The sequence below is a fragment of the Alligator mississippiensis genome, chromosome 3 (genome assembly GCF_030867095.1).
Source record: "Alligator mississippiensis isolate rAllMis1 chromosome 3, rAllMis1, whole genome shotgun sequence".
NCBI lineage: Eukaryota > Metazoa > Chordata > Crocodylia > Alligatoridae > Alligator > Alligator mississippiensis.
Window position 1 is genome coordinate 123,762,001 of NC_081826.1, and position 23,254 is coordinate 123,785,254.

Sequence of the window (23,254 nt, forward strand, 5' to 3'; positions counted from 1 at the left end):
GTAACAGAACAGATGTTAAGTGCATATAAACCAGTTTGATAATAGCTGAAACTGGTTTGTGATAAACCTGGTTGAATGTAGTATCAGACTTAACTATTTGGGTCAAACTGGTTTATACAATGTCTGTCCCAGACCCCTTCCTGGTTTAATTTAAACCAGACTCCCCCAGCATCCCAGATGCTTTGCAGCCATGGACTAGACTGGCTGCTCCAGACCAGGACTGGCCCCACCTCTCTGTGTGGCTTTCCCCTGCCCCACCCCAACCACCACTCCCTGCTCCCATCTCCCACAGCATGGAGGGACTATTGCCAGCATGTGGTATTCTAGCTAATGCTGACAGGTGTCTGTGTAAGGCAGACAGGACAAAGGCAAACAGGACAGTGTCCGCTAAGGGCTTTTTGGAGCTAATCAACAGGTCAACTGGTAATGTCTCTCTGTTTCTTCCTTGGAAAAAGTTATTTAAGAAAAGCTTGAACTAATGAAAGAGGCATTTGTTTTCTTGATGAGGTGTTAAGTGTTGTGTTATTAACTTCCTGCTGGCTCCCCCCCTGGTCAAGAGCAACCGGGAAGTGGGGGGAAGCCCCTCCCTAATCAGAGGTCCTGCTGGGGCCTAGCCACACTCCCCTCCTCAACTCAGCACTGTGCAAGGGAAGGGAAGGTTGCTCTAGCGCCCCCCAGCGCCTAGCCTGAGCCACTGCAGGCATATGCCTGCATTTTCTCAGTCCAGAGGGAATGTCTGTGCAAACCGGTTCAGCCTAGGCAGGCTACACTAACCTGCAAAGATTGAATCAATTCAGGCTCAGGCTTTTGAATGTCTGTCCGTAGCCCTAGGGTGCAACAGAGTTAGCTTTGTATCTATGAGGAATGTTAAGCAAGACAGAAAACCTGCACTAGGCACCACTGCATGCTATGTGTCAGGTGACCTATGTATAAACTAATATTGTGGAAAAAAAATCTCTTCCAGTATTTAGGAAGCAGTAACATCAGAAAGTGCCACTCCAAACAGCTTGTCAAAGCAACTGCCAGTGTATCAGTAACAGAGAGGGTAAAAAATGTTTCCAAATTCTGGTTCACACAGAGCAGTGTTTGACCCTAGAGTCTGGCCTTGGTGAAAACTGTAGGTTCATGGATGAATACAGCTGAAACCTAGGTCTTACACATGCACGCATATAAATCTTACCTTGCATGCATGCCAACCTCTGGCTTCTTTACTATTCATTCCATCCAGGAAGAGCACAGACTAACTTCAGATGCTTCCTCAGCCTGATAAAGGGTATTTGTACCCAAAGGCTTGCAAAGCAGAATTTTTCCAACTATTTGAGTTGGTCTAATAAAAGATATCAGACTTACCAAAAGAACCTTGTCTGTCTAAGTCTTATCCATTACATTCAAACAAGAGGAGAGCTCTTAAGCTGTTGTTGAGCATTTATACTAACACAGGATCTAGCTCAGCGATTCTCAACCAGGGTGCCAGGGCACCCTGGTGTGCCACGATATCTACTGAAAGCTGCCTGAGGTGTGAGGAGATAGCAGATAAGAGAAGACTCTGGCTGTTCCTCTACCCCTGCTGCCTGGTCCATCTGCAAGAAGGCAAGCACTGTAAGAAATAAGTTAGTTTTTTAATGGAGTGCCACTCAATTCACAAAAGTTTTAGAGGGGTGCCTTAAGTCAAATGAGGGGTGTTTTGAATCTAAAAAGGTTGAGTACCACTAATCTAACTCATCATTTGCCCCTGAAAACAGTCCTCTGAAATAATGTCATCAGAAGTAGCAACAGGCTGGACTTGAACCTCTAATCCTGGACACCCCCAAGCTCTGAGGAAGCCCCGATCTAGTTCCAAATGTTAAGATTCAGACCATTCACAAACAAATATGTCAACAGAAAAATGCCAGTCTTTCCAAGAGCACACTTTTACAGCAGAGCTGAATATTTGTGGAAAATTTCCATAAGCATTTCAAGCATTGGTAATACAGCAAAGCTGAACTGGGAGAGCAAAACTATGTGAAATCAGAAGAAGAGTTGCTAGCTTTAATTATGGAAGAGATAACAGATTGATGGGGGTGGGTGGAGGAAAACCTGAGGAACAAGCTGTACTGTTCACAATGAAATGTTGCAGGGAAGTGAAAGGCTGAAGGGCATCATCATGTATTTTATAGTCAGAAAGGTAAATGTTTTTGCTCTGTGCATGTGAAAGACATAACATTTTTTTTTCTCCCAGTCTAACCGAGTCACGTCAGATTGAGGCAAACAAGAAAGAACAAGTCTCCGTGAGAGACACTTAATGACTCATTCTTGGAATACTGTGCCTCTGAAACAAACACAAAAAAATGGCAGCTCCCTTACAGCGCCCCTGAAGTGGTTAGGAAAGTCCTTGACATTCAAAGGGCTGGTACAGAGAAAGCAGGAGGGTATCTTCTTTCACAGAGCATCGGAAAGCTTGCAGACATCCTTACTTATCAAACAGTAAAAAAGCCAACTTTATGTTCTCTGGTTTCCTTTAGCAGCACTCATTCTGCATGCTACTTTTGGAATCCAGACTCACTGGCACCACAGTTCTAGCAAAAAAGCTATCCATCTTGCACCTTCCCGAAAAGCTAGCCAGAAGTCCCATCTGTAATACAGAAATTATCACCTTGGATTGTGAAGTCAGAGACTGATGTACCAGGAAGACTGGGATAGTAGTAGAAAATGAGTAGTTCCCCCATGAAAACATTTTCATTGGTCAATTCAAGTGTCAAAAAACTCCTTAACATTTCCTTGGAAATTCTGCTGTGGTTTTTCATCTGCCTTATATAATTTGGTGGATCATAGAGAATGTAGTTTGGTTGGGATGCCCACCCCTTAGAGAAGAATAACAGTTATGATCAGGGATCCAAGTTTTCTATTTCCCATGGGAAAACAGAAAAAAACCCACAGATTTTCCCTTTTAACCAAGAAAAACATGGCTTTTTCATTTTAATGGAGAAACATGTGGATTTTGCTCTTTTGCAAACAGCTCTCTGCAGGCTGGCAGAGTTCTAGACTGCAAGGGGCTGGGGGAGTGGGAGGAGGGCGGTCAGGCCCAGGGGGCACCATGTGCATGTGTGTGCTCACACATGTGTGTGGCCGCCAGGGAGCCTGGAGAGCAGCTCCTGCAGATAAGGCTGCGGGGGGGGTGAAGGGCACTAGCAGGGGTGGGGGGGCTGTGGCTTGGAAGTGAGGGACCTCAACCTGCATCCTGGTGAGCTCAGGGGATTTTGGGGAGCTCTAATTGTCCATGATAAAAAACCCAAAATCAAATTCCAAAATGTATAGGTACTTAACATTTGTTTTATTGTAGTGATTGAGGCACTGGCAGGCTTCCAAATTGCTTTAAAATTGTAAATATAGCAATAAAATATTGTGTCAATTGATACCTCTCTATATAATGGTGTTTCATTTTAATCGTGGATTTGGGGGGGGGGGGGGGGTAATCAGAGAATTCGCAATTTTTAAACCAGGATTCCTGGTTATGATGCACCTAAATTATAACTCACTTCCATTTAGCTTTCGGACAAAAAGTTAACGTATTCCATGAAAAGCAGAAATTTTTCCTGAATAATTTAATGTTATTAAAAACCCAGTTTTCCACTAAAAACAATTTCAGGTGGACACCTTCTTGGTTTGAAAGGACTCAGTTACATGACTGAAGCAAGGAATGGTCTACCTCAAAGAGCAAAACCGAACTGTTATTTGTTGCCATGCCGTTTTGTAACAGCATTCCCCAACTGAGCTGCAAGCTGTGCCTTTTTGGGCAACATACCAGTTCTCCTAATTGTGCAAACAACAGAGTTACCCAACTAAAACGTAGGAGTGATTCCATTACCCCCTGTAGGCATGTAGGCCCCCATTATAGGAACAAGATCTTTACTCTATTTCTAATATGGAGTTTTAACCCCAAGGAAGTTATAGACTTGCTTCTACACTATTGTCAGGTAACTCAAACCTGGTCACAAGCTGCACATTGGTCTTCCAGTGGGTGAAACTGTATTCTGCCCTTGCTCACTAAGGACCTTTCACTTGAACCTTAACATATTGCAGAAGACAGAGGCTGCTTCTGCTACAGCCACATTAGTTAACACATCCAAGTTACTGGCTGCCAATTAGCTCAGAACCTGAGCAGCTGTTTCCTCACTTTAGCATTAGGCAATGAACTAAACAGAGAAGTGAGAGACTATTTTGCAGAAACAGGGAGGAAACCAATCCAGGAGGTGATCAGCAATGGAGGGGTGGGGATACAAACTGTCCCACAGAAAGGAGAAGTCTGGACCCATATGGTTTCCACAGGAGCAGGAAAGTGCTCTTTCACCCCATTGCAACAGATTTGCAAAACACGGCAAACAAAAAAAGTAACAAGAATAAAGAAAATTAACCATTATCAGGCTGCCTGACCCTGCTTTAACTGTCTAAATGACTGGGGGAACAGGAGTTGTAGGAAGGATGATCCGATGGTGACACCAGTAAGTTTCCAGGAAGATTCACGTGCTTAAGGCAGTGAGTTATAAACTGAGCACAATGCACCACATGGTTGCATATAGCACTGTGTGCACTACACTTAATACAGTTCCTGTTGCTACAGTCCAAATGGAGTCCCTTTATTATTGCATAGTGCCCTGGGCATGAAACTTTGGAAATGTCTTCGCTCATTTTGCCACTTAATTTATACATGAGATCAGAAATAAGGTTTCAGGAGCTCCTTCTAAAACCCAGTTCCAGGGTGCTTGTTTCTTTCTGAATACTTGCCCTTCCTCTTTTTCTTACTCTATATTTGTCTTTCCTTTTTTGTGCCTTTGAGTCACTGGTCTTCATTTCCAGCAGGTTTCCTCTATATTTCCAACCCTACTTTTCTCTCATGTTCTTTCCATGCTTCTGATTCTCCAATCTCGCATGAAATTTAATCTCGCTCCTCATGTAGAAGGACTGTTGTCCTTCTAGAAGGACAGCCTTCAAACTAGAAGGGAATGCATCACTACCTTCTAACTCAGTCTCAGGAAAGGCCAGCTTTACTCCAGCATCCCAGGGGCAAAGAACTGAAACAAGCCTTATAGCCTTTTCCATTCAATGAAGTTAAGTGCAAAGCCAGGACTAAGATTTTCAGAAAAATAAAGAAATAAATAAAACCTAATGGCAGATCTGATTCCACCTCATGGGTAAGTGGTGCTTAGGTGTCTCACAGAGGTGACAAATGTACTGTGTACCACAGCAGTTCCTTTTTCATCCAAGGTCATTTTTGATACAGTTTGGGCAGATGTGCAGCATTTTGCTGCTATCCATTGTCAGTACCCACACTTCTTTGAAATGCTTAAAAGGCACAGGCAGCGCTGCACATGTTTTTGTTTGTCTGTGCCATCAATGTCTAAGTGTGACCTTATTCCAACATGCTTGAGTCCTTGAAACCCTAGAATGCATCTCCTTAGCCTTCAGTAAGGAAGAAGGTGGCAGCAGCAAGTTTGTTATTGGCTTCCCAGAGATAGAATAGGATCCAACTTAAACAATTAGACACATTAGTACCGCCTAGACACCTCATGGGGGAACAGCATATGGTCCTTAGACTTCTAAGTACATATTTAAGCACCAATTTAATTCACCAGGCATCTCCCACTGAAACTGGCCATGGTTTCTAAAGTGTGCTGAACAGAGTTTGTTGTTCACTATCCTTGCAGTTAAACCAGCTTCAGCACTGTCTGAGCTGCCACTATTGTAAACACCCTTCATCAGAAATGGATATATTGATAAGGTTTTAAGAGGTAGGTAGTTAGCCATGTTAGTTTGAAGTCAGGCAGAAGGCAGAGTAGATTTGCACTTTATAAAGTAATGGAATAAGATTAGACAGAGAGGGTACACGTTTTCATGAGCTGGAGTCAAATGAATTCAGGACTGGAAAAATCCTATGGGCTAGCAAAGAAAAATGGGGAAGAAGAAGAACCAGTCAATCACATCTTAAATTGTAATCCAGCCCACACATTAAATCAATTAATTGAGTCATAAAACAAAGAATAAGCCACAAAGTTATTCCACAAAAGATGTGTAATAACTCTGGGTGCCTATACAGGTGCAGAGAGACTACTCCAACACGCTGTAATTACAGTGAGTCTGCTGGAGCATGGTAATTACCGTGCTCCAGCAGACTCCAGCATCATGTGTACCAGCATCCCCATGCTGAAAAGCGCCCCCCACCGCCATTTTTCAGTGCAGGGACACCTATACACATGACGCTTTGGGCACTTTAATTACAGTGGATCTGAGAGCCACTCTAATTAAAGCCCCCCACAACTCCCAGAGCACGTGTATAAATGCCCTTTGTGGCTGGTTACTACCATGCCATTAATTGAACATGTGGCCAGGTGAGCTCTCATGGCATGGAGCTACTGGACCATCAGCTACTTGCCAGGGCCCAAAACATGATCTCAGGCTCCCCCTGCGCCAGCAATATGTCATGATGGGATATGATACTTGGTTCCACAGTCACACCGCCTGTCATGCATATGTGGCATGGCAGGAAGCACAATTGTGGGGACTGTGCATCAGATTCTATCATACCTTTATCTGAAGTCTGGCAGGAGTCTAAGGGGTCTAAAAATAAGCTGCAAAGCACTATAGCAGAAGCCACTACTACAGAAAATTTATACACCCTGCTAAGTGCAGTCCTCTTACAATCCTTGTCTTAAGTGAGTCCCACTTGCCATCCGCTTTGGGACATTTCCCCTTCAACCTGCCATTTTGAGTCTCCCCTCCCAGCTGCAGGGCCATATTGATGTGCTTGGGATCAGCTTGATGATGGTGAAACTAGCACAGGGCCTAGAGCAGCCTGAACCATTTTCCACAGGTTGTAGGGCTCAGGGTGAATGCTCTGGAGATTGTCAGAGCAAAAAAGGGTGCCCTGCTTTACATGTGGATGATTAAGGTGTTATGTCTTGTGCTGCGTCAAAGTTGATAGCAATTGTACTGAGACCTTAGATTGTGGATTTGTATCGAATAGTTTAGATAAGGATGATCCTGCCTCAGTCAGGGGGTTGGACTAGATGATCTCTGGAGGTTCCTTCCATCCCTACCTCTATGGACTCCATGACTTTGTCAGAGCTGTAATTCTTCTATCGTTGGTTTTTATGACGTCAACTTCTCTGTTGAACAGAAACAAAACTAACTTCTTATTGCCTCCTACCTTTTGACAGATCCCCTGCAAGATTTTGCTTTTAGCATCGACAGTTGTTCAGAAATATCATCCCATACTTTAAACATCAGAGCTGCGATGCTCCTAAGTAAGTAAAATGCTGTTTCTAAAGATTACAAATCAGATACTTTATAGCAGGCATGCTGCTGTTACAAAGTACTATGATCAACAGTAAGGCAGGGGAGGAGTTGTACCCTTGGTAAAACAGGAGAGGGTTTTGTCCTTGAGAGAAAGTCTGGCCCAGTGATCAGAGCACTGACTAGGCCTTGAGAGACCTGGATTCTAGTCCCATCTGTGCATCTGACCCCAGACAAGTCACTTTGCCTCTCTGTGCCTTTGTTCCCTGCCCCCTTTCAGCTTTCAGCTACTACAGCGTAAAAGCACACACATGGGCAATTGCTATGAAGCAACCGACACAACACTGTACCCACCATTATCTGTCTACCTATAAACTTTGGGTATATTTTCTCTGATGAGTTACCTCGAGTGACCCTTCTAAAGTTCCCATAGCTCTGGTAAATCTGACTACAGGACAACACTGCACCTGAGCAACAGTGTCTGTGTTGGCATTGCACTCATCCCTGTGGGCCACTAAGATGTCTTGGGACATATCTCATAGGCTTTTTGAAAACTGAGCCACCCTATGAATACTTTCCCAGTGAATTGTGGAAGAATGTCTCTGCCTTGCCTTAGACCAACATGGCTACAACCTACACCTCTGCCTTTCCTTGGCACAGGAGATGGAATAGAAGGAAGGCATTAGAGAACCAGAGATGTATTTGGTACCCGTATTGGTCTGAGATAAAAAGAAATGCAAAACTCTAGAATTCTTGGTTCAGAGATGATGCCTTTTATTGGTCTAATATTTGGTCTAATAATAGGCATCATCTCTGAACCAAGAGTTCTAGAGTTTTGCATTTCTTTAGAGAAGCAGAGGCACTTGAGTGGTAGCAGCTGTTATGGAGACCACAACATCAGGTGCTCAATTAGTTTAACCTGAGCTTAATCCTCTGCACTCTCCCTGGTCTGGCAACTCAGTATCATCACTATTATACATGCAAGTTGAGAGGTTCTGTATGTGGACAGGACTCAAGTTAGGGTTAAAAGTCAGTAACAACTTGAGTTGACTTAACTTTGAAAATAAACTTGAACCATCTACTCAATAAGTCTTGTAATGCAGATTCTCAAGTGTTTAAGATACAAAGAGTAGAGATTAGGCTCCAGCTGCTGCCCATGGCCTGGTCTTGGATATGAATTTGTGCGCTACTCAGGTTGTAGCCATAAAATCTTGCTGGTCTAATAAAAGATATCATCTCTACTACGAGTCCTGATTGCTACTCATTCTCAGCACTCAAAAACATTTTTCCAGATGCAAATAGGTTGGGACAAGAACTGGTTATTTGCATTAGCCTTTCATCCCTGGAGACCTGCATTCAGATGCTTGTAAAGGGGTCATAAATGAGATAGGTTTGAAGCCATCATTAAGATTCATATGTCTTTCCACAACCCCGCACAGCAGGATCCAGAGTGATTCCAGTTGTCTGTCTCTTGCTATCTACCACAGTTCCTAAGTGCATCACATCTGCATCACAGGTGTCCATGGATTTAGGAATTGTCAGGTGGGGCCTAAAATATCCAAGTAAAGAACAGAAGACTTTTTCTTTAAAAAAACAAGCAACAAGCACAGTCACCAGGGCCCAATTTCCTTACAATTCACTCATGGAGTTTTTTCTCTTTGTTGTACAGGACACAGTATCAATGAATTGCACCTGAAACTTAATCTTATCATAAATGGCAGGAGTGTCTTAGCCTACTCGGAATCACTTTGTGAGCCAGATCATCCAAAGTTTCTTTTCTGCGGAAAGAAGAAAGGAGGTAATTTATGTAGCAGATTAAAATGTTGAATGTTTGGTAAACATCCTCAGCAAGATGTACCTGCTGTGCTACTGAATGTACCAATACATCCTAGCACTCTGTTCACTTCAGCCTAATGTTTAGGGATGGCAGGTGCACAGTAGGACAGAGTCATTTTAATTTTAAAGCCTTCTTTTTACATAACATGTTGGCTTACTTTTATTCTAGTCCCATGGAAGGGGGTGAGTGTTGTACACCTCAGAGTCCAAGTATATAATGTCAATGAATGAGACGTGCTATCTTAGGGAAGCAGAACCAGGAAGGGCTTCCCGTGTCACCAAAGCCAATTCCTGGAATTCACAGGCAACTTCAACAAGCCTGCTTGCATGGCCAGCAACTACTGTAGGGAAGGGACTGATTTAATAAAATAAAATAAAATAAAATAAAATAAAATAAAATGAGGTAACAGAGCCCGATGGAGTTCAGAGAATGCTGCTTTGGTAAGTTATCTTTGAATAACTCTTCCCTTCCCCCTCACCTTCTCACCTGCCTCTCTATCAGCACAAGGATAATTCATCTCCTGTGGGCTTGATGACCATGCACATCCTGCCAGTGAGGTGGCCTTTGGGGAATTGCTAAGACATTTCACGCTGCGTAGACATATCACAAAGAATAATAGGCAAATGCTGCATGAGCAACCAATTATGTAAATTCAGTAAGTCAGATAGACAGAAAAAATTAAATTCAGAGGCTTCCTCAATAGTGTATTGAATTAAAGAAAAAATAAGACACCCACAGACCTACTGGAAGACTGTCTTATTCTGATGAAGTACTTAATAACACCCTTTAGAAAATGCATTAAGGAGCACTAGAGTCAGTCCTGAGCCCAGCACAAGCTGCTGTTTACACATTAAGCCACAAAACCAAATCCTTCTGGGGTTTGCCAGTCCTTAATCTTCTCCTGGCAGGGAGATTGTTTTCACTAATTGAAGTGTATTATGATATAAAAGCATAGTTGATTGTTTAAATAATACCATATATCTTCATTTAGAAGCTGCCTTCAATTAATGAGACAATTTTTACCACATGCTTTTTAATAGAAGCTACCTTGTTTAATAAGCACCTTACCGGGTAGCTTCGGCTTTACCATGCAAGTCACCACAGGAAGGAGTTGCGTTTTGAAGGCTGCCTATATACTTGCTTGCGGGTGGGGAGGGGCATTTTAATTAGAGCGGTTCCCAGACAGCTGCTCTAATTGAAATATCTCACCATCATGTTTATTAAGCCCCTGCGCATGTCAAAATGGCTGCAGGACTCTTTACCTAAACCTCATTCAATGAGGTTTAGATAAAGCACCCCCATGGCCATTTTTAAATGTGTGAAGATTTATACACATGACGGCAAGGCCACGCTGGAGCATTCTAATTAAAACGCAGAGTAGACTCGATTAATCGAGTCTGCTATGATGGGTTCTAATTAGGACACGAACCTGCACATATATAGGCAGCCTTAAATGTCGTGGCCTCAGAATGAAGGCATGGTCTTTCTATACGGCTGATGTAGGTGTTTAACTATGTTGAGAAGGAGTTTGGTCCTAGGCACATTGTACTAAAGTCAGCAAGGCCATATTTAGACAATATCTGCATGGCTGTTAAACTTGATTGCAGTCCCACGAGCTGTCAAATGTGAGGTAAAGCAACACTGAAGATGTCCAGCATGTTCTCCCTTGGACTTAAACTCGTGAGCCCTGTCTTCAGTGCATGCCAAGCAACACTAAAAAAATCCAATTTCTCCTCACTTTAAACATAGTTGCAATCAGGATTTGGTCAGACACTGCTGAGGCCAAAACTTGTAAAACCTGGCTCCACTTTTCTTCCCAAAGAAGCACTGACTTTCCTATGGTTTATTTCTATTGTAGAGCCTGTTGATCTTTTTGAAAGCACCAGGGATACCCTGTACTGATAGAGAGGAATCTGCAGTGGAAAGGGGTTTAGGTGGAGTCAAAAGTCACAAATAGTTAACATTTTTCTTCCCTTAATTTTACTTAAGGACCTTGGCCCACGCTTGGAATTTCCTTAGCATACTATTCTAACTTATATTTCCCCAATATTTTCATTCCAGTTACAGCATTTGTTACCTCTTTGTTTAGCTTTACTTAAGCAATTCAAACCATGGCCACATGTGCCCAAGCACAACTCCCTGGGGCCCTTGTTTTAATACAATGACAAATAAAGTATGTTGTCTGTTTCTTGGGGATCAAAGCCTACTAGAACTTTTGCTGAGGAAGCAGCAAATAGGGGAACATTTTTAGTGCACAGAATCATTGCTAAATCCTTTGTGGTCTTCAGTTCAAAGGCAATCTTCCCCTTTTCAGAGAGGAACTCTTCTAATTATTCTCCATAACCCTCCCAAGAAAAGAGTTGCAAAAGAATTAAGGTTGCTCAAGTGTATTTCCCATCACTACCGGCACAAATCAGAGAAAAACCACCTATTATGGCAACATTAAAATCTGTATCAACCACAGCTCACAAACTTTAACCAATCTTAATGCCCAAGGACACAACTTTTGCAATTCCTCAACTTACTGTCAACATATGAGGACACTCAACAAACATCCAATTCTTTGCAACCACACTCAAGCAATAAGGCTTATCCAAGACCTCAATTGCATTAACTTTTTCCCTCCAGGGGTTCCAGTTGTGGTTAATGTATGTAATGCATTATCTGCAGAGAGAGACATGGGGGGAGGCAGGGCATGTGGAAAGAGGATGAGTGTGCAGTAAATTCTTTTAGGTGCAGTACAGAACTGGGTTCTGGATTGATCTGCCTTGGGACCTCATTTAGTCTCGCTTCCTTTATCACTCCCAGCAGTCAGTGATACTCTTTCTTCTACGATATCTATAGCTGAGCACTATTCAGGTCAGTCCTCCATCAACAAAGTTAATGGGAGCTTTGCCACTGAGTTGAATGGATGCAGGATCTAACCCTAGAGATACTAAGCAATACTGCATTAATACATGGATGAAGAAAAACATTAAAATTCCAGAAAGGTTTAAAGCCTAGAAAAGGAAGAGGTGGGTGCAAATGTACTGTGGCCTTTATATAGTACAAAGAGTGTGAAAATGTTTAAAGATTTTCAGCATAAGAAAGATTTGAGAAAAGAGGAGTGAGAATTTCACTATAGGTGTTTTGTCAGAAATGAGAAGCAGCTTCACAATAAATGATAACCAGTAACTCAGAATATTTACTGGGAAACTGCAGCTTGTGCACAACACCACTCCACTTCCTAATAACCTGCTGAGTAGCAAAAGTATGGGTAAATTACTTTTGTTAAGAAATAATGATGAAGCTTGCCCTCTCCTCCTCCCACTTCCAACCCCCCAATGTCGACAGGATTTTTATAAACATTTTCTGTGCTGATCTGTGGAAAGCATCTTTAATCATGTTAGCCCTTAAAAATCTGAATGTAGACAGCCAAAACCTTGGGTCGCTAAGAGATGTTATGACTTAACTAGTGTCCTGTACAAGGCAGGCACTTTTTTACTGAATATTTTTACTGAAAGATCATTCTGATTTATAGATTGATCCTATAATATCAATCTTTCTTACCATCTAAACCATATGAGCTCATGCAGAAGATTTCTAAAAAGAAGCGTTTCATATTCAATGAGCAAGGCTAGATGCTATAATTATTACCATGGATTTATATAATTTGCTCCTTTTTGATAGGCAAATGCAAGGGCTGATGAACTGTAGGAAAAATACTGTACTCAAGCACCATTTCAAAAGTGACATATTTTTTGCATTTGATTCAGTTTTAGGAATGTTCTCTTCCGCTGCAAACTCAGTAGTGCAATGCCCATATGGAAGGAATCACAGTTGTTTGGGTGCCTGGCTTAGTCAAAGTCACAGCCACCAAAGCAAATGGCCCTTGGCAGAGAAGAGTAGTGACAAACCACTCAACAGACCTGCTTAATCACGGTATCTCCTTGGAGCCATTACTGGCTGAAAGTTAAAGCTGCTCTCATTTCCCACGACAAGAGCCCGGTTCCTCCTGATAGAGAAGACAACAGTCCATTCTCCCAATTTGTGACACAGGGCTCTCAAAAGGAGTTTACTGGCATCATTCATATTTGTCAACCATTCCAGTATTTCTGGTACAGAGAGGTGGCTTTGCCATAATAGTCTGAAGTCAGGCAGGAGGCAGGCCAGGGTGATATCTTAGAGACTAACTTTTGCAGAGAAGAGACCATCTACTTTATCAGAAGCTAGTAGGTTGTTGCCCATGAAAGCCTATGCTACTCTGAACAACTTAGTCTCCAAGATATCACCCTGCTTGGCCCTCTGCAATCCTTTTGGTTGGATAGCCACTACACTGGGGCAAAGTATTACAGCTGTGGTAGGGTTAATTTGGAATGGAAGCTGGGGGAGCCTATCTCCCAGACTTCTGCTCCAGACCGAGATTCTCTCCATCTCTACCTCAAGAAAGAATAGCCAAGACAACTGGGGACTTCTAATGGGAAAGCCTCCACAGTTTGTCTGTGTGCTGTGGAAACACCTTTTTCTTGAAGTAGTGGTAGCCAGGCCAATCTATTGAGTTAAGACCCTGGGCTGCATTGATCAGGCCTTGATGCAGTGGTTAAAGTTTGTCATAGAGCATTGGGAAAAAATTAGATTCTCCCTTCACTAGAGAGAGACTAGGCTCTCCCTAAGAAGTTGAAAGCACATATACTGTTTAATGCCACCTCCTTAATTTTCAAATAAGAGTTCTGCAAAGCTAGGACACCAGCATTTCACCTTCAGTATCTTGGCAGGTTTGAAATATTGCAGGTTCAGCCCTAGCAAACCATGTAGCCTGAGAAAAATCTCCATCTCCACCAGTCCTAGAAGGACTCTGAGGAAAGAGGTTTATTTCCTAGGCTGCTCACGGCTCAGTCTTGCTCCATGTTTGTCCTCTGCTGCTATCTGGAGCTTGTGGGATTTTTGGAGCCTGACTCTGTGTTGTCTTACTTCCTGCTCAAACAAGGCTTATCGCAAAGGAATCAGTACAAAGGGGAAATTTTCTACATGCATAAATTTCCATACATTGCAATATGATTTGACTAGGACAGTTTCCATGACCCATGTTCACTACTACTACTGAAAACCATTGGTGACACATAGGGGGTGCACATGCACCCTCTGAGCTTGGTCATGCACCTCCTGGAAATGCCAGCCGTAAAACCAGAAATGCCAGCGGACGTACACTTCTGGTTTCACCACTGGTGATTTCAGGCTCGGCCATCAGCTGCTGGGGGATTCTTCGCCCCCGTCCCCAATCGGTGATTGGCCGCCAGGGGACCCTCCCCCCAGTCAGTGATCTGGTGCCCCCCCAGACTCGGGAGGCACCAGTCACCCATGCTGCAAACACTTAGGCTAGGGACAGGAATTACATACAAATCGGTATAAGTGATCAGAATCTGGTTCAAGTGTGTAACACAACAGAAGTTCAGTGCACATAAACTGGTTTCAAAATGGCTGAAACTGTTTTAAGATACACATGGATGGAAGCAGTATTAGACTTAATTGATTTAGGTTAAATCCATTTATTGAACTTCCGTCCCAGATCTTAAGCACCTACCCTGCTTTATTCAAATAAAGTCCTCAGGAAGACACCAGGGTTCAAATAATGGGGGAGCTTAGGGGGGCTGAGCCCCCCCCCCACATAAGAGACAAGAGCCCCCCTGTAAAATGTGAAAATCATAACCTGAGGGGTCTCTGATTTTATTAGGGCATCATGATGGGAAGCCCAATCTTTTTGCAGCCCCCCCCCCCCCCCCCAAGTCAAAGTGTAATTTGAACCCTGGAAGCCACTACTTATGTGAGTAAGTTGTGCAGGAACACGAATGCCTGCAGTCAGCACCTGCAACTCCTGTTTGGGCTCAAGTAAAATGTGCACTGAGAGGTGGGCTGTGCTCCTATTTTTAAACATTTGAGTCATTACTCCATGAAGCTGAAATGTGTCAGACTCTAAGGCTCCTGCTTCATCCACAGAAGCAAACAGCCATGGCAACAGCTCTCTCTAAAAAGGCACAGCTGAGGGTCAAGGACATGGGATAGTCCTGTACTGCTGTGAATTAGTTCCTAGAGCAGTAATCAGAACAGCCTGAATTCTAATCTAAGAGCTGCTGCTAGCTTTTCTGCCGAACCTCAGGCACGTCGCACACAGTTTCTCTGACTCAGTTTCCTCCTTAATAAAATTTGGGCTAGGGTTTGGCGCTCTTGCAAATGCCAATGCTTGTTCCACACATTCAACACTTTGGCTAAGTACAGACATTCAAAAAGCCTGAGCCTGAACTGATTCAATCTTTGCAAGTCAGTCTAACCTGCATAGATTGAACCAGCAAGTGCATGCATAGACATTCACTTTTAATTCCAAAAATGCAGCCACATGCCTTCAGTGACTCAGGCTAGAAGCTAGGGGGTGCTAGAGCGAGCCCTCCCTTCCCTTTGGCAGTGGCCAGAAGGCTGGAGGGAAGCTGAGCTGTTGCCGGGGGGGGGGGCGTTGACCAGGTCCCAGCAGGCTGAGTATAATTGGGGAGGAGTTTAAACCCCCACCCCGGCCTGCATGGTCCCCAGCCAGAGTGTGCCAGGAGGGGGAGGAGGGAAGCTACCCTTACCAGACTTTTCCGAGGGGCGGGGGGAGCATGGCCAGACTCTGCCCCCCAGCTGGCACTGAAGGATTGAGCAGTGAGAGCGGTGGCATGGCCAGACCCCAGCCCGAGCTTGAGGCGAAGTGGGGAGGAGGGAGGCAGGAATCACAGAGAAGCAGGGATAGCAGGGACCTCCAGAGGTTCTTGAGTGTCTAGGCCAGCCCCTGCCTGAGGCATGGCCAGACCCTCCCATACAAGGTTTGCTGGCAGCACCCACAACCAAGAACACCCGCTAAGGGGGCTCTGTACTGCTGGGGAAAAAAGGCACCAAGGGCTTCCTGTGACCGGTTTCCCCCCCCGCCCCACAATGGGGCCCAGCACTGCACCCCTCCAAACCCCACCCCCCATGCCCTGCGGCAGGGGAGGAAGAGGAGGGGGAGAGCCCTGCCCACCACAGTGGCTCTGTGACAGCCCAGCCCAGCCTGGGCACAGGGAGCTGGAAGCAAACCGGGCACATAGCTCCCATGGCCCCAGCCTGATCCACAGCCAGCTGGGAAGGACCCAGCCCCTGTGGCCTGGCCTGGCCTGGCCCAGCCACCTGCCTGCCTTGCCCATGGCTGGAGCTGGGGCTGCAGGGCTGAGCCGGACCATCCTACAGGCACTGCTGAAGGCAAACACGGAGGGGCTGGACCAGGGGCAGAGGGGGAAAACTGGCTGCAGGAAGCCCTTGGTGGTTTTTCCCCCCCAGCAGTACAGAGCCCTCCTAGCAGGTGTTCTTGGTTGTGGACACTGTGAGCAAGCCCTGTATGGGAGGGTCTGGCCAGGGCTCAGACAGGGGCTGGACTAGACATTAGAAGGCCTCTGGAGGTCCCTGCTAGCCCCACTTCTCTGTGATTTCCCTCTCCCACCCCCACTTTGCCTCAGGCCTGGGCTAGGCTCTGGCCATGCCCCCACTCTTGCTGCTCAAGTAGTGAGTGGGGGTGGGGGGGAAGCCAAGTAGACCACACCTGTGGTCCAGGAAGGAGTGAGGATTAAATGCCCCCCTTCCTTTCTGGCTACCAGTGTCTGGCCACGCCACCCATTCCTTCCACTCAAGCAGCAAGAGGTGGGGCACTCTGGAGCAGGGTTTCCCACCCCCACCCCCTTCTCAGAAAGCAGGAGCTGTGATAGTGCTCCAGTTAGTGAAGAAGCCTGTGGTGCCAACCCTGCTCTGCCGGAGCAGACAGCACTGCCCAGCCCAGCCCAGCCAACAACTGTGATTCCTTCCATATGGGATGCTGAGGGACTGTGAGTTAACTTAAACCAGGAAGGAGTCTGGGTCAGAAGTTCCATAAACAGGTTTGACCTAAATCAGTTAAGTCTGACACTACATTCAACCAGGTTTATCTTAAACCAGTTTCAGCCAGTTTGAAAGTGGTTTATGTACACTGAATTTCTGTTCTGTTACAGATTTAAACCGGTTTCTGATCACTTAAATCAGTTTATGTGTAAATCCTGTCCCTAGCCATAAAGTTTAGGGTTCATTTAAGAGATGCCAGGCTAAGACAACTTTTAGTGAACTGCAGACAATTGCTAGAGGAGAAAGGGGCCGGGCAGAATGGAGTCTGAAAAATCCATATAACAAGATAAAAATACCACTTACTCCCTCAGCATCAAAGAAGAAACAATATAATAGCTCATATGAGACAGGAGACTGGAATTGGTCCTGGATCTCAAGGGGCAGCAGAGGAGTGTAGGAAGCTTTCAACCTACATTTAAAATGTCTGAGGACTTTTAAGTGCTGGCTGCAGGCTTTGACCCAATAAGCTACAGAAAAGAGAAAGGGAGCTTGGATGGTACTGTACAACCACAAGCGCAGAAATAATCTTTTTTTTCACCCAGTAAGTGGTGAGAATGGAGGAAGTGTATCTAGTGGCTACAGAGCCAGAACCCAGCAAGTGAGACTCAGGGATTCCAGTCTTCACATTTACATCAACTTTCCATACCTTTGACAAGTTACTTAACCTCTGTGTGCCAGTTTACTCCAAAAAGTCAAAGACTTTTTAAATTAATTTAATATTCAATAAGCACTTGGAAGTCAGATGTATCAGGACAGAAAACTTTACACTTATTAACTGCCTGAGCACTCAGATGAGACTGTCTCCTCAACACTTCCATAAAGGCATACCTCACACAGGACATCCCCAGGGGCTTAGCAGGGGCACTGGCACAAATTCCCTCTCACTAATAAGGCAGTGGATATTTTTTCACTTATCTCAGAGGGTTGTTATGGGCCTCTTTGTGAACCGCTTCACAATTTCATAGCCCTTGTCACCTGAAGACTTCCAAATGTCATTACAAAATAGTGTTGACTGTCAAATGTTATTTTCCTTGTGTGTTGCACAATAAGGATCCATTTTGTTTTTCAGAACATCTCTACTATGAAGGACCTGTCAGTCTGGGAAACTTTGAAGTCCCCCAAGTAAGTTATCTTACAACTTAAGAGCTGCTTCACACTCTAAAATATAAGGATCACCTAACAGAGTCACTATATTCCTACCAGCTGCAGCTGGATTTTGTCAGTAATCACAGATTTTCTCTTCCAATACCAGGCACTAGAACCATTCAGCAGTGTTTGTCATTTCCCCATCCAATGCATGGCATTGCATTTTGAATTGGTTACAAATGAAGCAGCTGTCCCTAGCAGTCTGAGAAAGGTTGCCTCTGGAAGTACCCATTAACCGCACCGGTTCCATGGGTTTTTGTTTTGGGGTGGGGGGGTGTTAATATTAGCAGAACTCATGAGGAGCCACTGTATTCATCAAGGGAATAAGGTACTACTCAATAGGTGCATCTACATATGCAATTAAGCTGAAGCAATAAACTCTGGCACAGTTTGCACCAGAGAAAACTGCTCACAGGCACAACATTTGCATGTGCGCCCAGGACCACAGCAATTAAAGCCAGGGCAGAGGAGCCCCAGGCTGGTGGGGGGGCCCAAGGGTTCAGCCCTGGGCTCCAGGTAGCAGCGTTGGGCAGCAGAGGGGCTGGCTGGGGCATGAGGGTGCTTACAGTGCAGGGCTAACTGGCAGGCAGCCCCCACACCTTAGCACTCTCGTGCCCCAGCCAGCCCCTGTCACTGTCTACACGTGCAGTACAGCATACATACACAATAACTCTGCCAGACAGTACTATCTTATGGTGGAGTTAATTAATTTATTGCGCCCTAATACAGGTGCATATGTAGATGGTAAGTCTTTACTGCGGACTTACCATCAGTCAGTTCCTCCGTGGGAATGTCTACATGTTCATTACTGCGCAGTAATTACAGCACATTAAGTTTAGTACCTGTAATGACAGGGACTAACTTGATGTGCCATAATCAGTGCTACTGCACATTAGTGCAGATTAACTTTCTTTGTGATGCTACTGTGCATTACATTAAATTTACTGTGTATTAGCACAGGCTTTGCCTGCTGCGCTATGCAGTAGAATTAGTCTTCTGGGGCACCTGTACATGTCACGGGGTTTAATCCTCATTAAATTAAATAAGCTTATAAAATTTAACCTTGTTTATTTTGGAGCATTGCATCAGTGTTTGCACATACTAGGTTTTCAAATGAATTAAGCCCGGTCCTTGGCCAGCATCACAGGAGAGCAGGATGGTCCCACACTGCTCCCCAACCCAAGACCCCCTACCCCATGCTCTGCCACATAGCTGTGGGAGCAGGAAGCAAGCACACAGCACAAGAAAAAATAAAGCGGGAGCAATTCAAAAGTGGCAGCAATTTAAAGAGGTGAACAAAATAGTCGCTGCACCATCTGTGGACAAAGAGGCTCATTACATGTCTTTGAGTGGCTTTCTGTTTTCATGCAAAAATCCATGGATGCAGTGCTTTAATTCTCAGTGAGCCAAACTAAACTACATCCAAGGAGTTTAATGCACCAGAAAGACTTTTAAAGCATCTGGAAAACCCACTCATGCAAACAGTCATTTCAGTGCTAGAAAGGGCAAAAAACGTGGTGTGTACCCACGCCCCTACATTTTAAGTGTCTTGTATAGATGTACCCAGTAAAGTGCTCGTGTAGATACACCCAATGTGTGTAAGGCCTACAGAACCTGGCTCTGTTGATTACAGAGTTTCATCTAACACCAGCATTCTCAAGAGAGTCTGCTTAGAGGAATCTGGTTCAAATACGGTTATGTCCTCAACAGCCATATTTGCAACTAAGTCTCTTCCTTCTTCCATAAAGCAGAAAGCCCTGGCTGAAGCAAAGGGACCACTGCTCCAAAGCCCCTCCCTATACATCTGGTGGCTTTCCAGCCACATATTTTGTTCCTCTCTACATTGCTGACAAAAACAAGGAGTCTTGCATTGCCTAAAATCCATAAGAGAATTCTGTGTTAAATCCTCCTCCAAATCTCATGTGATCCTTTTTATAGGTCACTTTCCCAATTCTCCTCTGAACATTTGAAGTGAGAGAGAGGTTCTGGCCTACAAAACCAGGGTTTCTCAAACCACAAGTCTATTCATTTGAACTTTGCCTGGTTTCTTTGTGCAGGGTGAGGAGAGCAATTATGTGAAATTCTCCCCCTAAAAGAACTCTTATTTTTAACCACACATTTTTTAGATGAAAATACATCCAGTTCTGAGTGCCTGTGGCATGTGTTTTTATGAAATTTCTTACAGCTCAATATGCTAACTCTGTAAGGATTCATCTGAAATGATAACAGTTTAATAACTGAACAGTAAGATTAGAGTGAGATGGAGCCAGTCCAAGGTGCACTTCTCTTAGTCTAATTAAACAGCATCTGCAAAGTAAAGATGGCCTTCAAACCACAAGCCAAGGGGCAATTGTGTCAGAAAGCGTAAAAGGAGCTACACTGACTTGATAGGAATTTCTAAAGATCAGAATATTTTGCTTCCCTCTGGAAGCAATCACCATCATGTTTTAATTCAGAATTTGCTGCTCTGTTGTCTATAAGGAACAGGACCTTTGGCAAGCAGCACGGAACAAACCTTTTACTGGTACTGAAACATATTTAGGACTGGGAGAGATTTTTGGAGGGATGCAGTAGGAAAATATTTTTTTTAATTAAAAAAGGGATTTTCTCCTACAGAGAGAGAATGCTGTTCACCACGTGCATGCTAATCTAGTGCTCTGCTTTTGTCTCACCCAGGGAGATTATGTTGTTGCAGTGAAGCTGGTCAATGAAGATCGTCTCACTGTTCTTTGCGCTGATTTTACCATAAAAAATAATCAAGACTATCCCTTCCCATAAAACAAAGAGACATCCAGAAATCTTTTCATGTAAGCTGTAGGCTACCAAACTCATTTGAGCTGCATAGCTAAGAAAGCCAGTTATATGCTAAAGTGACATTGAAAGAAATTATTCCACTTGGAGATTCAGGTGCTATTCTTGTTTATAAGCTATTTTTAAGGGAGTCTCCAGAACTACTGGAGCAATTATCTTAAGATGCATACTGTAGTCCATTTGTGTGTTTACAGATGTGCTCCAGGAGGCAGGGGGAAGGGGGTGTTTTAATCAGCGCAGCTCCGAGAGCCGTGCTAATTAAAAATACACAGAGTATCTTATGTATCAGTGTCCCCACGCTGAAAAATGGCAGTGGGGTGCTTTGAACTAAAGCTCATCGAACAAGCTTTAAAGCACCCCACCGCCAGCTTTCAGCGTGGGGACACTGATGCACATGATGCTGGAGTCTGTTCTGATACGCTGGAATTACACTCCCTGCATGTGTGTAGGAGCCCATTTGTTTTTGCTTCAACCACATATAGCTGCTTTTAAATAGCAAGCATTTTAAGTCAACAAAGCATTGTAGTACGACAACTGCAGAAATTATTAAATCAACCATTGCCCAGAGATCTATAGGCATACTATCTTCATGCAGGAAGTCAGAACTTGAGGCCTGACTACTTGCCCTATATTTGTGTGCTAATGGAGGCTAGAAGCTCCTTAATGTAGAGAAGTTCCCAAATACTGATTTGCCTGTTATAGTTAAAGCTGCTGTAACTGGAACTAGGAAAGTCATCCCAACCACAAGAGCCTTCCTCACTTGAACTTGATACAACATATGTCTGTCATTTTATGCTCAGTTGATACAATAGAGCTAGACTGCTCCAGATTTCAGTTTTGCACAGTCTGACACGATCTGGGATTTGGAAAGGCTTTAGTTTAACTAAATGAAAGAGGCAGGCCAACATTATACCAGATGCAGGAACTTGAAGTCACTGCTTATGGGGGAAGTGCTCAGTAATACAAGTCTCACTACAGTAAACTGATATGGTTGCTTGAGAAGGTTGGAAACAACTAGTAAACAATGGTATCACTTAGTCACTGGTATGGATGTGGACGCTTTCATGTTACCCTAACACAGACCATCAGTGGCGATGCATAGAGGGTGCACGGGGGTGCACATGCACCCCCTAACCAGCTGCGCTCACTGCTTAGGCAATGGGCAAAGGGGGCAGGTGGGAGCAACAGTACCCCCCCTGTGAGTACCAGCCAGGGAGTGGTAAAGAGAGAGGGGTAAGAAGAAGCCGCAGCCACTTTGGTGGTGCAATTGGCCATGGGGGGACCCCCACCTGGTCAGCAAGATTGGCCACGGTGGGACCTCCTACGTCACTGACTGGTCATTGGGGAGGCACGTGACCCTCCTAACTAAGGTGGCACCAGTCGCCCATGCAGACCATCAAACTCAATACTTACTGGCACAGGACAAACTGGGTGATGTCACAACTATTTTTTAAAAGTTGTTTTTATAGTACTGTGTCAAAGTTATAGAAGCATCCACCCTTAAAATAGATGAGAGAAGGCTTTCAGTATGCATTCAGTATTATGCAAGTACATTAATCAGATGGAATCAATGCAATATAAAAGTTGCAAAAAGCTGTAGACATCACCTAACTAAAGATGAAGAAAATCAAGTCAGTTTTTCTTTGGGAAGTCTCTAAGAAAGTAGGGAACAAGCTTATGTACACCAATAATTTCTTCAGACAGAGGGATTCCAGCATTTATCCAAGCAATATTATAAACACAACACTATATAATCATATAAATCTATAGCCATGCCTTTTTTTGTATAAGCTTTTTTATAACTATGGAAGAGACACCCAGATGGATAAACAGAAGTATGAAGTCTAGTTTTTGAGTATTCAAAGTCTGTTCTCTGCAGTCATCACACTCTATTTTGTGGGAGTTTGGGATTGGATTTGTTTCTGTTTAAGTTCCTTATAGCAATACGTGAATTACTCCACTCATAAGCTACAATGTCCAGTTGCTTCTCATTAAAGTCACATTAAAAAGAGTCCTATGTGTTCTGGTTTCTGATCAAGTATTTAGCCTACAATGTCCTCCAAAAGGAAAACAGAGAGGGGTAAGAATGTATATATATTTTTTAAAAAGCAGCTTGAGGTTTAACTATCCTCTCCTCCCTCCTTGGTTTTATTACCAGGCAGAGACATATCAGTAGAAATGAGCCGTCCTTAACAGTTGAAGAAAACACCATTCCTACATTTGATGGCCAAGTCTTTCTAATGTGAACTATATGCAATTGCTGTCAAAAGAATGCATTTCTGA

General features: G+C 44.0%; 1 protein-coding gene across 1 annotated transcript in view; it reads left to right on the forward strand.

Moving 5' to 3' along the window:
* The window catches only part of LY86 (lymphocyte antigen 86), a 37,491-nt gene extending 14,509 nt beyond the window's left edge, over window positions 1–22,982 (forward strand). The window contains exons 2-5 of the mRNA XM_006276579.3: window positions 7,191–7,277; window positions 8,936–9,064; window positions 18,084–18,136; window positions 20,837–22,982. Of these exons, the coding sequence (XP_006276641.1) occupies window positions 7,191–7,277; window positions 8,936–9,064; window positions 18,084–18,136; window positions 20,837–20,938 (371 nt within the window). The 3' untranslated portion in view covers window positions 20,939–22,982. The remainder of the gene's footprint in view (window positions 1–7,190; window positions 7,278–8,935; window positions 9,065–18,083; window positions 18,137–20,836) is intronic.
* Window positions 22,983–23,254: the final 272 nt, after the last annotated feature.